General features: G+C 37.5%; 1 protein-coding gene and 1 long non-coding RNA gene across 19 annotated transcripts in view; one reads left to right on the top strand and one right to left on the bottom strand.

The window, feature by feature from the left end:
• The first annotated feature begins 830 nt into the window (after positions 1–830).
• Positions 831–4,705, top strand: LOC110931049 (3-hydroxyisobutyryl-CoA hydrolase-like protein 1, mitochondrial). Its single transcript, XM_022174444.2, has 13 exons — positions 831–963; positions 1,028–1,177; positions 1,270–1,333; positions 1,419–1,498; positions 1,605–1,688; positions 2,460–2,544; positions 2,634–2,719; positions 3,323–3,444; positions 3,544–3,604; positions 3,672–3,770; positions 3,855–3,956; positions 4,278–4,319; positions 4,452–4,705. The coding sequence occupies exons 1-13, from the start codon at positions 868–870 to the stop codon at positions 4,584–4,586; spliced, it is 1,206 nt and encodes a 401-aa protein (XP_022030136.1). The 5' UTR covers positions 831–867; the 3' UTR covers positions 4,587–4,705.
• Positions 4,706–5,020: 315 nt separating this feature from the next.
• Positions 5,021–18,771, bottom strand: part of LOC110931045 — a 33,624-nt gene continuing 19,873 nt past the window's right edge. For 15 of the 18 annotated variants that reach the window (XR_002588165.2, XR_002588163.2, XR_002588157.2 and 12 more), the window contains one exon: positions 6,803–7,020. This is a non-coding gene — a long non-coding RNA (uncharacterized LOC110931045). Of the gene's footprint in view, positions 5,078–5,131; positions 5,418–6,802; positions 7,021–18,771 lie in introns of those variants that run through there. The other 3 variants (XR_004888994.1, XR_002588162.2, XR_002588158.2) reach the window with 2 other exon arrangements.

Here is an 18,771-nt window from a genome sequence, read left to right as displayed (position 1 = left end):
CCTCATTTCCTAACAAACCTAGTAGCTTGACCAAGTAAACCAGCTCACTGGATTGGTAATTCATCATGATAAAAAAAAAAGATTTTATTTATTTATTGTAAAACCATCCCTTTATCTTTCATTCAAACACAAAATTGGAATCGAGAGTTCTTGATTGTTCTTGGGGGTATGCTTATCCGTTTATGTAGTAAAATTCAAACGTATATACATTATATGTGCATACCGCAAGCGGGGCTACATCTATTTCATAGATAACTGTGATAATGTGGATTTTATTACTTTTTTCCCTTTTATTTGCTGGTAACGTCGAGTGATGACGTGGATTGTAACTTGTTTTTAAAATTTTTAATGTAATTAAAGTGTGTTTATTTTTAATAAATATAATTTCATATATTAAAATAATCCGACTCCAACATCTTATGCTCCACTTTTTTCTTGACACATGAAAAAAGGACATGACTCGATTTGAGTGTTAAGGTATCTAATTGGGACAAAAACAATACGAGTGATCTAATTAGAACAATTTTAAAACTTGGTTACTATTCTGTGACATTTTCCCATAAAATAATTAAATATGATTTTTGCTGTAGTAAACCAAGAACAAAGTATACCAACCTTCACAATAAAACTTCCAAGAGAAACAGTTTGCTTTGACCAATACGATGAATTCTCATGAGCCCTTCAAGAAATTTGTTGTTCAAAAAATAATAATAAAAATAAAAATAATAATAACAATAATAATAGGACTGTATATTCTAAACAACATCACTCAATAATTACTAGACGTAGGTTGCTTATAAATAACTTATAACAAGTCAATTCAAGCGGCCAATTTGGTACCACAATTGACTCCTGATCCAAGAAGAGATGCTGAGCTTCACAAGAAAAGGGTGTTATGTTCCTCGATTTTTCGACATTCGAAGAAGAAGAAGCTTTAGCAACAACACTCTCTCGGATTCATCTGTGAGTGTAACTCAACTTCAGTTGCATACACACAACACAAGCAAATGTTCACATGATTTTACAGGTACTGGTGGAAGGCAATGGAAGTTCACGAACCGTAATTCTCAACAGACCGTCGGTCCTCAACGCTCTCAACACTCCAATGTTAAACAAGTTGCACAAACTGTATAAAAGCTGGGAAGACAACCCTAATATAGCTTTTGTGGTAATGAAGGTAATAAATAACAAAAATTGCTATTAATTAATTTGGTTTCTAATTTTTCTCTTGGTTTATTTAACAAATGTTAACTTGCATTTCTTTTTCAGGGAAGTGGCAGGGCTTTTTGTTCTGGTGGGGATATTGTTTCCTTTTATGACATGATAAGAAAAGGTAAAATGTGCATGAATATGCATGCTTTAGGTGACACTGATATATTTAATTAATAATTATGGGCTCAAATTTTACTTATATGAAGGTAATATTGAGGAATGCAAGGAATTCTTTTCAACGCTATATGAGTTTATATACTTTCTATCTACATACAAAAAGCCACAAGTAAGTGCTCTAAAATCAATGTTACTGCTTATTGAAAAAAGAAAAGTAGAAATGATATGCATATATGATTATTTTAACCAGATTGGACCACTGGATGTCAATGTAGGTGGCTGTCTTGGATGGGGTTACCATGGGTGGAGGGGCTGGTGTTGCCATTCCAGAAACCTTCAGAGTTGCAACTGATAAAACTGTCTGTTTTTTTTATTATATGATTTTAGGAGCCTAAAAAGTTAACAAATTTATATTTGTGTTTTTCTTTTATAATTTCGGATATATAACGTTTTATTAAAAAACGAATATAGTTTTGCGATGTGCTTATTTTATTCTGCGTTTTGATATAAATATAAAACTGTCTGTTTTTTTATTATATGATTTTGGGAGCCTAAAAAGTTAACAAATTTATATTTGTGTTTTTCTTTTATAACTTCTGATATATAATGTTTTATTAAAAAACGAATATGGTTTTACGATGTGCTCATTTTATTCTGCGTTTTGATATATATATAATAAAAACGGAGGTGTATCAAATATAACGTTTTATAAGTCGTTATATGTTCCATTTTTTATAAAATTTATATCAAAACGTAGATAAAAAATAATATATTGCAAGACCATATTTGTTTTTTTAAGTAAAACATTATATGTCGGAAGTTATGAAAGAAAAACACAAATATGAATTTGTTAATGTCACATCACTTTGTGCAAATAGTAAAAATTTTGGTGTAAATAGAATCACCTTAATTATAGTTGTACAATTAGACTACTAACTTAACATATATGACTAGAGATGACGAGAATATCTCATTTATTATTGTTTAAAAATATTATTGGTAAATATTCTTTTGTATTTTTAAACAACCAAAGCCTCGCATAGTTGATGCACATTCCTCACGCATCAGCTTTTAGGATTAAAATTTAGAATCAAAATTTCATATTTCATTTTCTGATATTGTAACTTCAGGTCTTCGCTACACCTGAGACGTTAGTTGGTCTTCATCCTGATGCCGGAGCTTCCTTTCATCTTTCACGTCTTCCTGGTTATTTAGGCATGTTTAAACTCTTCACTTATCTCAAAATAGAATAACTTTTTAGGCTCCCAAAATCATATAATAAAAAAAACTTAATTTGTATGCAGGGGAGTTTTTGGGTCTAACGGGAAGCAAACTCAATGGAGCCGAAATGATTGCGTGTGGGCTCGCTACACACTATTCACACAGTCAGGTTCGTTCTCTTTTCTAATTATGACATCATTATATCCAATGTTGCAAAAATCGGCCTAGGCGGCCGATTAATCGGCGCCTAGGCGCTAGTCGGTGGGTTACTGCCTACATTTAAGCTAGTCGGTCAAAAAAAATCGGTTATGGTCAAAATCGGTCAAAGTCGGTAAAAGTCGGACAAAATCGGTCAAAACCGGACTAATCGGGCCCATGTTTTTTGACCCAAAAACCCAATTTTTGAAACCTTGCCCATGGTTTAAAACCCAAATTTTAGTTATAAACCTATTTTAACATTTAAGTTTAGGTATTTTAACATTTAACCCCCTCTATCTTTCACTAGTTTACATATGGTTCCTAAACTTTTAAATTTATTAATAAAAAGTATAAAGTTATCTTCTAAACTTGTAAATTTATTAATAAAAAGTATAAAGTTATCTTTATATATATAAAAATTTGTAAAATTATACTTAAGAGGTCCAATCCCGATTAATCCCTATTAATCCCGATTAATCCCTAGGCGGTACCTCACTGCCCGACTAGCGCCTAGCGCCTTCAGAAACATTGATTATATCTTATTTTGCGACTGATATGATCACTTGTCTTACAGAATGTTCTAGCAATTGAAGAAAGTCTCAACAATTTGATAACCAATGATCCTTGTGTCATTGAAAGTTGTATTCATAACTTAAGTGACCTTAACCATCTAGATAAAAACAGTGTTTTCAGAAGGTGGACTTCTTCATTTTCATTGTTCATTTTACTAACGGGTCGTATTATTTTGTGCAAACCACAGTTTAAGTTGATGATTTTTCCTTCATTTGTATGTAGGATGAAAACTATCAATAAATGTTTCAGCCTTGATACTGTTGAGGAAATCATTGAGGCCTTGGTAACATTAGAACCTTTTACACTACAAGTTTTAAGCTATTTATATAATGCGTATGTTCAACCGTCAGGAACGTGAAGCTGCGAAAACTCATGACCCGTGGTGCTATTCAATGTTAAAGAACCTAAAAAATGCTTCACCGTTGAGCTTGAAGGTTTCCTTAAGATCAGTAAGTCCCTTCAAGGTTTAACTTCTTCGCGTCCATTTTGATTTTATTTATTTTATTTTATTTTTTTGTTAATTTTGTATTTAGATACGAGAAGGGCGGTTTCAGACTCTTGATCAATGTCTAATTCGCGAATACCGGCTGACATCACGAGTTGTGTCTTGCCAGATATCAAGTGATTTCTGTGAGGTATATTAGTTCATTACTATGGGTCACAAAATGGGTTGGCTAGGCGAAGTTGTGCCAACTTCCAAAACATTTTTTTTAATAGCCCATGTAGTTATTAAATATTATTTCTACTAAAAAAACTTATTAAATATTATTACAAAACTATTATCACTATAATAAATTAAAGTCTTCTTTATAATAAAGGGATTTAGAAGGTTATATGCATTTAAATAACTTTTGGCTAATTTTCAACCCGTTTCACTTTTTAACACGGTCGAAATAAACCATAACTCAAATAACGTGACATTTCCATCTACTAATATATCATAACATTTTAATCAGGGTGTTCGGGCACGAATGGTTGATAAAGACTTTGCACCCAAGGTACCAACATTTCGTATATTATAGCCGAAACAATCTTGATTCTAAGATTTTGGATTTTTAGGTTCAAAAATTCGGTAGATGTTTGTTAAGAGTTTAAAAACGAATCAAGTATTTTGCTTTTGAAATGTGCAGTGGAACCCGCCGAGCTTGGAACACATATCGTATGACATGGTGGATGAATACTTCTCTCCCCTAGGAGCATTCGAGTCTGAACTAGAGTTGTCTACTCGAAAACCTGAGCCATTTCATGAGCAAATTCGAATTTAAAACTTAGGGACATCATTTACTTTGTTGTTTGTTGGATTTTAATCCAACTGGATTAGCTCATTTGGGCAGCACATAAATGATCACAACTTCGTAAATAATAATCATATACTTTGAAAATCTAAGTGGTTGTTGGTTCATCTTAAAAGGCAGGTGTTGTAAGTTTAAAATGCTTGCGAATGGGCTTGCTATTGGGTTCTTTTGGGCCTTTTCTTATTTATATATCACTAGGTTATCACCCGCGAACTTCACGGGTAGAAAAATTTACTTTATATTAATCGAGTTATGTCATTAAATAAAATAAAAATACATGTTTTCAAACGTAATTTTTCTATAATTGTTTTGAATTGAAAGTTGTAGTCAATGGGTTGCGAGTAAGGTCAGAAACTTCAGGCAAGAATCGGAGACAGAAACTTGCCTCTCTGAACGACCCATGAAACAAAAAAAAAACTTTTATTTTTTATAATAAAATATACACATGAAGTTGTTCGAACCTGCAAAACAAACTCATTTAATTAAATTTAGAAGTTAATTAAAAGTTTAAATTAGAAAATATAAACAACAAAAACTTTATTCATTAAAATATACACATGAAGTTGTTAACCTGAGCTTCTCCAACATCTCTGCATCATCGACATCGCAGAGTACATCCAAAATCATTTAACATACTAAACCTGTAACAACCACCAGATAAGAGACTTAATCTTCCAAGTACCTCGAATGGTTTGTCGGATCGTTCAAAATCCAGTATGTTTAACGCAACTTCACAGCTCTATGAAACAATCGGCTCTGGATCTTTGGAGAATTCCTCAAATAGAGATATACATTCGTCATCTACAAAAATGGTTTATTAAGGTCAGAAACATCAAGTTTTTCATAAAAGTGTCCCGAGTCAACCCAACACAGCCGTTTTGACCCTAAAAACCATGTTTGACTACCTACCCAATGTAGTCCATTTTCCACAAAATATTATTAAAAAGTATAGTAGATTTTAGAAACATGGTTACCTATATTTTTTGTTTTAAAAATGTGGCAACTCTCTCTCTATCCTCTTTTCTGTGTGTTAAATTATTCTTTTTTTCCTTTTCCTTTCAGTTTTTTGTTCAGAATATAATTCAGATTATAACAACCTCTCATTTTTTATACTTAAATGTGAATCTAATTGTTCAAACTTATTTGTCTACAATCAACAAAATCTCATATAACCAGCAATTTCATGCACAATCAAAGGTGTCACAATCAAACACAAACATAATTCAATCTACACATTTCTCAAAACACAATCTCTAACATCACTAACCTGTAGCAATAATTCAAAACCCTAACTAATGTGTTGTGCACTCACTAATATCTGCTACACATGTCTCACTTATTCATCTTCACAACTTCAAACACATCTTATCTAACACCTTATGCCAATCAACAAAATCTCATATATACATAAACCTTGAATATTACTCAAACACATCTTATTTAATGAATCAAAATAAAAACACATAAACCTTGAATATTACTCAATTTATGACTACTATCCCACAAAACAAAACTTTGTCAACAAATTATACTAACTTATGCAATGGTAAACCATAAAAATAACAAATTAATTTAGATGATTAGCCTTGCAGAAAACCCAAATCGGGAAAGTTTACCAGAATTGTTAACGAAAAAAGCAGACTCAGATTGGGTTACTCAAGCGGATATTAATCACGAAAAAAATCAGACTCAGATTGCCATTACTTCAAAATTTAAATTTAAAATAATGATTGAGTTCAAAATTTAAAATTTAAAATCTGAAAATCAAATCACTAATATCAATCCCGTAAATCAAGCAAACTTATTAGGAAAGTCTAACCTTTCAAATTTAAATTCAATTTACAGTTTCGAAATTTAAAATCAAACACATTAATGGCAAATTTTCAAATCTAATAAGTTCTGTTCAAACTTATTTGTCTACAATCAACAAAATCTCATATAACCAGCAATTTCATGCAAATCAAAGGTGTCACAATCAAACACAGACATAATTCAATCTACACATTTCTCATAACACAATCTCTAACATCACTAACCTGTAGCAATAATTCAAAACCCTAACTAATGTGTTGTGCACTCACTAATATCTGCTACACATGTCTCACTTATTCATCTTCACAACTTCAAACACATCTTATCTAATACCTTATGCCAATCAAGAAAATCTCATACATCAATCAGCGATACAATGCACAATCAAATACCTCACAATCAATTTCAAACATCAATCAATATACAAAATTTCTCAAGGCACAAATTTTAATATCACTAACCTAATGCGCTACTACTCAATAATGTGTCGGTGCCATGAAAAAACATCATAACCTTAACTAATGTGTTAACTTACCAAGGATCAAGGCTGTATATTTTCCCAATGTTGTTTGTCCGACGCATCGTCACAAATCTAACAACCGAGTCAATCAAATTATTAGTTAAAACCCAATAAACAAAGTATACTAATATCCAATCCCGTAAATCAAGCAAACTTATTAGGAAAGACTAACTTTTCAAATTTAAATTCAATTTACAGATTCGAAATTTAAAATCAAACACATTAATGGCAAACTTTCAAATTTAAATTTAACATAATAATTGACTTCGAAATTGAAAATTTAAAATCAAACACAATAATGGTGTAACACCTCGAAAAATTTCGTCCAATAATGTCTTGACACGTGTCATAAGGTTCCGGTATGTGAAAACATACTTTAGAGGGACTAAAGTTGACAAACGGTGAAAACTATGGAATGTAAGGGTCCAAAGTGTCAACAATGGATAAATAGACTCTATGATAACCCTACATAATGTTTATAACCTTAAACGGATGGTTCATGGATCATACGAAGCGGAAAATGCCCAAAAGTGAGGAATTACAAACTATAGGGGCCAAAAGTGTCAACATGTTGAATTTATACCTCTGAGTGAACTTTTGGCAGACCCGAAGCTTTGTAATGCTAAAATATACTCACTAGAATATGTGGTAAAAATTTCAAGAAGTTTCGATAACGTATGAGAAAGTTATGGCCAAAACCGTACTTGAGGGGTTAAAAGCGTCAACGTCGAATTTCATGGCTTTTCGGTTGAGCGCAAAGTTATCCGAGGACATTACCATGTTGGTAAATGTCCCAAGGTTCTTAAAAACCAAATTTGGGGGTTTACGAGTCAAAATAAGTAGCCGAAACATCACGTGCAAAGACAGGGACCAAAGCTGCCAAAGTTTGAAAGTGTTTGGCTGACCAGCAGGCCAGGCGACCCGCCTGGACAGACCCAAGCGGGCCGCGTGACCCTATCAGATGCAGAAATTCGCGAAATGGGCATTTTGGGTCCGAAATTTGAATGGGAAACAGCTTGCAACACCTCCTAAACTCACCAATGAGAATGCTTGCATGTTGGGACACCTGTGGAGCTCTGGCAACACTTGATTTCATCATAAATTAGATCAAAAGCTCTCATTTTTGGGCACATGCATTGTAAACAAGAACACTAGCAATTGCAAGAACTCTCAAGACTTCTCCAGGAGCTTTCTGATCATCAAGGCAGACTCCAAGTGCTTGCTAGGCTTCATTAGGACCTTGGTAATCCTTTATATCATCCTATAATTCGTTCTAGCATAGATTAATTGCTAAAAGTCAAACCGTTGTTCTTATAATTTGACTTTTCGATTAAACAAGTGTTACTCTGTCATTTCTCAAATTGAAACCACTGATATGTTGGTATTTATGTGGGAAACAAACCCTCAAAAGGGTATTCTCTGATTTCCACCTTATGCATGCTAATTGTCGAATCAAAGATGTTATTAAAAAGTCAACAGAAATCGTTTTTGCGAAAAATAGCTTAAATGGTAATGTAGATGACATGCAATCAGTTTGATCATCAAAAATAAATTATAATGAATATAAGAATGTGTTTTATCATAATAAACTCGACAATCCTTAGTATAAATACGAATCAGAACCGAAGGTCTTGTAAAACGACTTTTTCGTAGACTATCGATTCGGATCCGTGCATGCATGTTTGAGATCTGCATTGGAGCATATTTTTGACCATTTATATTTTGGTTAAACTTTCTGGAATTTTTATATCTCGAGTCTATACTTAGCCGATTCATTTGCATGTTTCCGATTTATGCTTAAAGTTGACTATTTTGCCCTTTTTGATATAAAACGTGATTTTTGGAAAAGTAAAAGAGTAGAAATCTTTATTTCTAATATATAAACTTGCACCGAAAATTTGAGATCAGTTAGTGGTCCAGATTTTGAGTTATGGCCGATATCGTAAAACTATATCTTAAAGTTACATAAACGGCGCATTTAGCGTATAACCTATTTCAGGCCACGTTTTGATATAAAACTTTTTACCCACTGATGTTATATATTATTTTGGGATTTTTGATGATTTTTATTTAATTTTTGGCTGATCGTATCATAGATCGCTTAGTCGATTCGGTTAATGCCGGTTTTGACCATTTAAGCCATAAAATGAGTTTTACACATTCTTTTGACCCCAAATCTTTTTCTACTGATTTTATATGTTAAATAAATTATTTTGAGCATTCTGGAAATATAAAAATCTCATCTTTCTTTTAAAAACCCGGAAACGGCTCTAAATCGCATTTTTAAGCGTTTCTAGCGTATAGTAGGCGTTATACTCATTTTAAACATATAAGACTCATACCTACTGATGTAATTAGTATATTTTCATATAATAACAGTAAGTATAAATGTTTGAACTCAGATTTCCAGTTTTGGCAGTTTTAGCCCTTGTGAAATTACTAAAATACCCCTACGGTGCATAGTTTGGTTTTAAATGATAAGTTTTGTATACAGGTCATACTCTACTGTTATAATATATCAAATGAAGTATATTTACTGTATAAATCAGACCCGTAACTCAGATTTCCAATTTGACTCTTTTATAATCTTTTAAATGACCAAAATGCCCTTAGGAGGCGTAAATTGAGTTTAAAATCATTCGGGGCATAATAGAACATAACTTACTGATATTATATCATATTTAAAGCATATTATCTCAGGGAACTTGCATTTGACTCTTTTGGCTACCCGTAACGCCCTTTTAGCGTTCGGTTCGGTTTACGTAACTAGTTTGCGTAAATTGACCGAAACGGGTCAAACGTTATCATTTTTATCTCAAAATCCAGAATGTAATTAGTATACCCATATTATACAAGTATTCAAACTTGTCGGGTCTAAATCACATTCTATCCGGTCTTTCGCTTAATCGTGCGCTTGTACCGTATCGTCCTTAAAACTAACCGGTCAAAGCTTAGGCTTAAATAAAAGACCCGTTAGGAATCTAATAGGTTATTATAAACCTTTGTTCCAGATTAGGAGGCCCAGTAAAAGCTACCTACACTTACCAATTGTGATTCATACTTGCTCAGGTAAATACATTTTGACTTATTTTCCCTATACGGGCTTGGGGTACGGTATATAGAATACCGCTTGATCGAGCGCACAAATCCTGCGCCCTTGGGTGTCCAGTCTTGAATAGTTTGTGCGACTCGTTTAAACAGTCTTGTTTTACTTTAAGGGTTTGGGGGGTTATTGACCGTGTCCCGGATATCCTTGGCATTATCTTACGAGATGGCCACGACCAGAGCACGGGGTGTAGGCGTACACCCGACGTGTATAACTCTTTAATGTGGTGTGTCATTTAATCTTTAGCCCGGACAGCAGATCCCGGGCCACCAAATGTACGAGTAGCATGTAATTCGTTCACAAGTTTATATTGCATAATTATCCCAAGTTAATAAAAATATTTATGCCTTGTGCATTTAAATCAATTTTCAACCATTTTCAAAATGAGTCAGTTGATTTGTATTTACCAGTGTAAACTGACGTATTTTTCCCAAAAGGTTAAGTGCAGGTACTAAACGAACTAGGCTGGCTGTTTCCTAAGAGCGTCCACTATAGTCTCGCAAGCTCGGACGACAAATAAACTGTTGAACAATTTATCTTATTTTATTTGATCCGCCTGTGGATCCGTTTCAACTACTTATGATGTTATTATTACATTTTAATTAAAGTTGAAATGAATCTATTTCTGCTTCCGCTGTGCATTATTATATTGTGTTGTTTGTCTATGACGATGCCAACCACGTCACTGTACCCCACACCGGGCCCACCGGTGACACGTGGAGATCGGGGTGTGACAGGTTGGTATCAGAGCCAACGCTGAGTGAATTAAACACCAGTCTTTTGTGTTTGATCTCAGTTACACAATTGCACATTCCTCGATTTTCGAGTCTAGACAAAGAACTTAGGAAATGTTCAAAATTTCGTTTGTTTTATTTTTTTTTCATTTTCTAACTTTGTCTTATATATTTTTGTTATGCAACTTGTTTGATTTTTGACAGGTTCAACATGCCGCCACGAGTTCGAGGAAGGGGACGAGGAGGATTCGCCACCTCGCATGACCACGAGGCAGGGCCTTCGCACAGGCGAGCCCCATCAGCATCGCACAACACTGCAGCCCATGATCTTTGGAGATCATTCGCCGAGCCAGCCAGGCACTCGGTATCATTGAGTACCTCGCCATCCCTACCCCACTCATTTGGGCCCCATTCTGAAAATGGGCCCCACGACTCCCATGGATCTTTCATACCTCTTCACCAGTCACCTCACAACTACCCAGCACCCGTTTATCAGGGCCTGTACAACCCTGATGCCTACTTGGATGAACCAGTGGGTCATAACCCACTAGGACCTGAAGACCACTTCTCTGGTGGCAACGAGATGGAGGTCGACGAGGACACCGATCCCTCCATGCCACCGTCCGGCACTCCCAACCATCCCATTGAGATATCGGATGGGTCACCATACAGGGGATCACCTTTCAATGGTGTTGACAGCTACGAGGAGAGGTTTAAGCAGCACGACTGGGTCTATACCCCCAGCTACCATAACTCCCCCATGCACCAGTCTTACCACGGTTCTCCCGTGCACTCTCAACACCACTCCCAGCAGCAGCAGCATCAGCAGTAGCCCCAGCAGCAGGACCCATCTGAGGCCTTCTGGCGCGACGTGGTCACTCCGTCGCCACCACCACCACCGGTTTTGCCTCCTCCGCCTCAGAGGCCAAGGAGGAACGCGCGTATGTCTACGCGAGGAGGGATTCGCATTGGCACCCCTCGACATTCAGGTAGCAGCCGCTACTCGCCGCTCCACGAGGAGTCAGAGATGGGAGAGTCTCCGCATCCCGTCTCAGAGGTTTCTTCTGCGCCTATTGCGCCACTACCGCCGCAGAACTTTGGAGAGCCCATCCCTGCGTATGCTAGCGCAGCACAGTTCAACCCTTTCGAGCCGACTTTTCCTCCCGGTTATGATTATACGGGAGATCCCTACTGGTTAGCTTCAGGCTACAACCCTCTCAATCAGGAGAGTACTTTTGGAGGTCCCTGGGTTACGGGACAATCAGCTTTTGGATTCCCACCGCAGGGATACCAGCAGCCGCAGCCTCCACAACCACAGCAGTATCAGCCACCGCCGCCGGCGCCGATGATGTCGCCACCGCAAGTCCAAGAAATCCTGCAAGGGATACACGACGTGCGACGGGAATTGCAACATGATCGCCGACACAACCGCGGTATGTTCAAGAAGATGGTTGACTTGATTAAGGGTAAGAGTAAGAAGGATTATTAAATCCTGTGTTGTTAGCTCTTTTACTCATGTCCCTGCGAGGACATTTATTCCTGTATTCTACCCCTGCGTGGGTATATTTCTCTTGTTCTACCCCTGCGTGGGTATGTTGTTTCTGTTAACCCCTGCGTGGGTTCTGTCTGTTTGTTTGTTTTGTTTGTTGTTATTTGGTTTAGCCCCTGCGCGGGCATGCTATTTGAGAAAAGTCCCGTTTAGGGCAAAAGTTGTACTAGTTTACTTTAATTTAAATGGTTAATTTAAGTTTTTCATTTTATCTATGTGCATGAATTTAATATTCAAATAAATGGAAAATATCAATTTTTATTTGATTTGCCATTTTAATAAGAATCTTAGTAAGGTAGAACCTAGCTTGAATGTCTTATTAAAAGGCCTAGCCAATATGGTAAAACCTGGTTGAAAAGATTCAAATCTCTGTTAACATCTGAAAACATGTTAACATTCTTGACTAAGCGTGATTCGTAAAATCACACATGTCACCCTTTTTAATAAATTATCTACAGATTATATCTGTATACAAGTCTGATTGTGACTTGATACCTACGGGTTATGACTATGTCGTATAAAGCAAAAAGGCAGTTGTGGTCTATGACTCCCTGCCAAGTAAAGGATTATTTGTTTAATTATACAATGCTAATCCTATAAAAATCTAAATTTATAATTTAGAAGTTGTCCGAAGTGACTAGGCCTATTGTGCCAATATATATATTTCATTCCATAATATAGTTGCTAATAAAAGCCCTGAATGATATTAAATAAATTAACTATTATGATTCTTAATATCATGGTTAATAAATCGTCTAGAACGATAATACTGTTAGGTTTCTAAAAAAAGACCTTGTCCTTTTATGTAGCTTAAAGCTACATGGCCAAATCGGAGGAGACCAACAGTCATTCTGGAGAACACCCAGATGATACAAAGATTCACGTCACTGGTGCGGAACTGCAAGCACTGGTTGAAAACGTTGTTGCCAAAGCTATGGATAGGCAATTCAGGGAATCTAGCAGGACTCGGAGTAGAACCCAAACCGTATCGCACGTCAAGCCCAAGACTCATTCAGAGGCTCATAGTAAGCCACCTTCTAAGAAGAATGAGCCGAAGAAGGATGAGGGGGATAATCACTCCTCCAACCACAGCAGTATTCCTAAGCAAGAAATCAAGCTGAAGCATGATACGCACAGCAAGTCCTGTACGTACAAGTATTTCGTTTCATGCAAACCCAGGGATTTTACTGGGGAAAAAGGAGCAGTTGACTGCATGACATGGATTGATGAGATGGATACAGTTGTTGACATCAGCGGGTGTGCTAATAGGGACGTTGTGAAGTACGTGTCCCAGTCATTCAAGGGAGATGCTCTAGCATGGTGGAAGTCTCTTCTACAAGCTGTCGGTAAGGCCGCTCTGTACAGCTTGACATGGGATCAGTTTGTAGCCCTAATCAAAGAGAATTTCTGCCCGCAGCACGAGGTCGAAAGGATTGAGTCGGATTTCGTATCCCTGGTAATGAAGAACCTCGATTGTCAGGCATATCTCACCACGTTCAACACCTTATCTCGATTAGTGCCGTATTTGGTGACCCCGGAGCCGCGAAGGATTGCTCGATTTATTGGGGGTCTGGCACCAGAGATCAAAGCGAGCGTTAAGGCATCAAGGCCTACGACATTCAGATCCGTAGCTGATCTATCCCTCTCCCTCACTCAAGATGTAGTCAGATTGAGAGCTATGAAGAGCTCAGAGGAAAACAAGAGGAAACGTGAGGATGACACCTCACGAAGATCGGAGAAACGACACAGAGGGAACAACGACCATAAGAAAGGGTCGGGATTTAAGAAGGGAGATCATCAATCGGGTGAAAAACCCAGATGCAAGACCTGCAAGAGACACCATTTTGGGAAATGTCGTTTGGAAGCGAAATCCCAGTCTCACGAAAAACGATGTGGAATCTGCAAGTCCACAGACCATAAAGCCTTAGATTGCAAGAAGATTAAGGACGCAACTTGTTTTGGTTGCAATGAGAAAGGGCACATCCGGCCAAATTGCCCAAAGAATGCGAAGAAAGCTGACGACGGAAAGAAGACTAATGCGAGAGTCTTCAGAATGGACGCCAAGGAAGCAGTTCTAGACGACAACGTCATTACAGGTACTTTTCTTGTAAATGATGTTTTTGCTAGAGTCCTATTTGATTCAGGAGCTGATAACTCATTTGTAGATGATAAGTTTTGTAAATTGTTAAACCTTCTTGTTAAAACCTTAAGTGTGAAATATGAGGTGGAATTAGCCGATGGAACCATAGAAACCACCTCGACTGTTCTAGATGGATGTGTTATATCCATTAGGAATCATTCTTTCCCGTTATCCTTGCTTCCCTTTAAGCTAGCTGGATTCGATATAGTGATAGGCATGGATTGGTTAGCGCAAAACCAAGCCCAGATTGTGTGCAACAGAAAGCAAGTAGTAGTGAAGACTCCGTCTGGTGAGTCACTCACTATTCAAGGTGATACCCAGCATGGATTGCCTGAGCAAGTGTCCATGCTCAAGGCATCCAGATGCATGCAGAAGGGATGTGTCATTTATATGGCACAAGTTACCATTGATGAGCCGAAGCCGAAGATTGAAGATATCCCTGTTATCTCAGAATACCCTGAAGTATTCCCTGAAGAACTACCCGGTTTGCCACCAGATAGGCAAGTGGAGTTTCGGATAGACATCATTCCAGGCGCTGCGCCTGTAGCAAGAGCACCATACAGATTGGCACCAACGGAGATGAAGGAGTTGAGGACGCAGTTGGATGATTTGTTAGCTAAAGGTTTTATTAGACCTAGCTCGTCTCCTTGGGGAGCACCAATCTTGTTCGTTAAAAAGAAGGATGGATCGATGCGTCTGTGCATCGATTACCATGAGCTTAACAAGGTCACTATCAAGAATAGGTACCCGTTACCCAGGATCGACGATCTGTTCGATCAGTTGCAAGGAGCAAGCTATTTCTCCAAGATCGACCTGAGGTCAGGTTATCATCAGCTAAAGGTCAAGGAGGAAGACGTACACAAGACAGCGTTTAGGACTCGTTATGGACATTACGAGTTCCTAGTGATGCCGTTTGGGCTCACCAACGCACCAGCCGCATTCATGGATCTCATGAATCGTGTCTGCAAGCCCTATCTAGATAAATTCGTCATCGTCTTTATCGACGACATCCTTATCTACTCGAAGAACCAAGCTGACCATGAGAAACACCTTCGTTGTATTCTCAAACTTCTGCATCAGGAGAAACTTTATGCCAAATTTACGAAGTGTGAATTTTGGCTTCGAGAAGTCCAATTCCTTGGACATGTCGTAAGTGAGCGAGGTATCCAAGTAGATCCCGCTAAAGTAGAAGCAGTCATGAACTGGCAGGAGCCGAAGACTCCTACTGAGATTCGCAGTTTCCTCGGATTGGCAGGATACTATAGGCGATTCATCGAGAACTTTTCAAGAATTGCTGCGCCCCTAACATCGTTGACTGGTAAGAAGATTAAGTTTGATTGGGGCCCTAAGCAGCAGGAATCCTTCGACATTTTGAAGAAGAAGTTGAGCAACGCGCCAGTATTGACATTGCCCGATGGCATAGAGGAATTTGTGGTGTATTGTGACGCATCACACACTGGCATGGGCTGTGTACTCATGCAGAGAGGCAAAGTCATTGCCTACGCTTCTCGACAGTTAAAGGTGCACGAGAAGAACTACACCACCCACGATTTGGAATTGGGTGCAGTTGTATTTGCTTTGAAGCTATGGAGACATTACTTGTATGGAACCAAGTGTATAATATATTCAGATCACAAGAGTCTTCAGCATCTGTTCAATCAGAAGGAATTGAAACTGCGAGATAAGATACCATCCAGGCAAGGCAAATGTAGTTGCCGACGCCTTAAGCAGAAAGGAAAGGGTGAAACCAATCAGAATCAATGCCAAGCGCATTAAAATAAGAAATAATTTGAATGAAAGGGTGTTAGCTGCACAGAAGGAAGCTGTGTTGGAAGCTAACTATCCTGCAGAGAAGTTAGGAGTAACTGAGGAGCAGTTATCCTACGACAAAGATGGAATGCTACGACTAAGCGGACGAATATGGGTTCCAGTTTATGGAGGACTTCGGGATGTTATCCTCCAGGAAGCCCACAGCTCTAAATATTCCGTTCATCCTGGAGCTGATAAGATGTACCAGGATTTGAAAGCAAACTACTGGTGGATTGGTTTGAAAAAGTCAGTAGCTGAGCATGTAGCTAAATGTTTGACTTGTGCGCAAGTCAAGGCTGAGCATCAGAAGCCGTCAGGTTTGCTTCAACAACCTGAAATTCCCAAGTGGAAATGGGAAATGGTGACAATGGATTTCATCACCAAGTTGCCGAAGACGAAAAAGGGAAATGATACCATATGGGTCATAGTAGATAGACTGACTAAGTCAGCTCATTTTCTACCCATCAAGGAGACGTATAGCTCCGATATGTTAGCTCAATTATACGTCGATAAGATTGTAGCGTTGCATGGTATACCTGTATCTATTATCTCCGATAGAGATACTAGATATACATCGCATTTTTGGAAGAGTTTCCAACAATCGTTGGGCACTCGTTTGAATTTTAGTACGGCTTATCATCCTCAGACTGATGGTCAGAGTGAGCGTACTATTCAAACTTTGGAAGACATGCTTCGTGCATGTGCGATCGATTTGGGTGGTAGTTGGGATAAGAACCTACCACTGATTGAATTCTCCTACAACAATAGCTACCATTCCAGCATAAAGGCTGCGCCTTTTGAGGCCTTATACGGTAGAAAGTGTAGATCGCCCATTTGTTGGGCAGAAGTTGGAGATGTCCAGTTGTCAGGACCAGATATCGTTTTTGAGACGACGGACAAGATTGTGCAGATACGCGATCGTTTGAAAGCTGCCAGGGATAGGCAGAAAAGTTATGCGGATCCTAAGCGCAAAGATTTTCACTTCGATGTAGGTGATAAAGTATTGCTTAAAGTATCGCCCTAGAAGGGTGTGATGCGATTTGGAAAGAAATGCAAGTTAAGCCCGAGATATATAGGACCTTTCGAGATTATCGAACGTGTCGGGTCAGTTGCGTATAAGTTAAACTTGCCTGAAGAACTCAGCGCTATACATAATGTGTTCCACATCTGTAATTTAAAGAAGTGTTTCGCTGACGAATCACGGGTTATACCGCATACAGATATACACATAGATGAGAGTTTGAAGTTCGTGGAAAAACCATTGTCGATTGAGGATCGACAGGTTAAGAAGCTCCGGAGGAAGTATATACCTATTGTAAAGGTCAAAAGGGATGCCTGTAGAGGTCCCGAATACACGTGGGAAGTGGAATCCACGATGAAAGAGAAATATCCTCATTTGTTTCAGTAAATCTCGAGGGCGAGATTTCTTTTAAGGGGGTGAGGATGTAACACCTCGAAAAATTTCGTCCAATAATGTCTTGATGTAACACCCCAAAAATGTTTAATACGGGAATAAGTGAAAAATGAATAAAATTTAATATAGATGGTGAATTATGAAAAATGATAAGTTAAATCATGGGAAGTGTTTAAAACCAAACACTTAACAAACTTGAGGGGGTAATGTGGAAAATTGTAATTAACTAAGGGATTAATGATGTTTAACCCAAAAACACACATTCTGTGCGTGATTTGGGATCGATCAAGAAGAGGAGAAACAAGGGTTTACCCTTGTTCTTGCAAAACTCATCAATTAACAAAGGAATTCAATGTTAATCGGCTGCATGTATTAAATTTTCGATCTACTAAGCATACCTAGTGAAGTGGTAAGTCGAATTTCTTGATTTGGTGAATTGTAGAAAAAGGGTTTCAACCCAATCATGAGTTTGTGGTATGATTTGTGTAAATTGGATGTTAGGGTTACTACCTAGAGTAGAAATCATGCTTGATTTTAGTTTAATTGAAAGAAAATTTTATAAACCCACTTGATGAAGAATTAGCATGAAAGGATGATCAAGTAGAAGTAAATATGGGTAATCTTGATATATGATCTTGCTTGTAATATACTAATGCTAGATAAATTGATGTGGAATAAAAGAATTGTATGAGCTAGATTGATTATCAATGATATCTAAGATGAACTAGTAGAAGTCATGCTTTGAATGCTTGTACATTATGCTTTACTAATATGATGCACACTAAGTGTTTGATGAAATGCTTAAGAGAATAAATGTGTGCAATTCTAAAAATTAGTGATAATGTTTGTCACTTGAAAATGAGAAATTTATGTAAACGATGGAATGAAAGTGTTGGGCTAAATGAATGAATGTGTTTAATGTAGGCGTGAAAGAAGAAGGCCCAAACACTCAGAAGACGGGAGACTCACAAGATCGAGGTACGTTAGTGTACACCCTATTTCTATTATGATATTATATGCATTATAATCTCAATCAAATTGTGTTGTTATGCTTCAATTGTGGGAATTGAA

This window comes from Helianthus annuus, chromosome 3 (genome assembly GCF_002127325.2).
Source record: "Helianthus annuus cultivar XRQ/B chromosome 3, HanXRQr2.0-SUNRISE, whole genome shotgun sequence".
Lineage (NCBI taxonomy): Eukaryota > Viridiplantae > Streptophyta > Magnoliopsida > Asterales > Asteraceae > Helianthus > Helianthus annuus.
The sequence above is the reverse complement of the archived record's forward strand: the minus strand, read 5'-3'. Positions and strand labels throughout refer to the sequence as shown.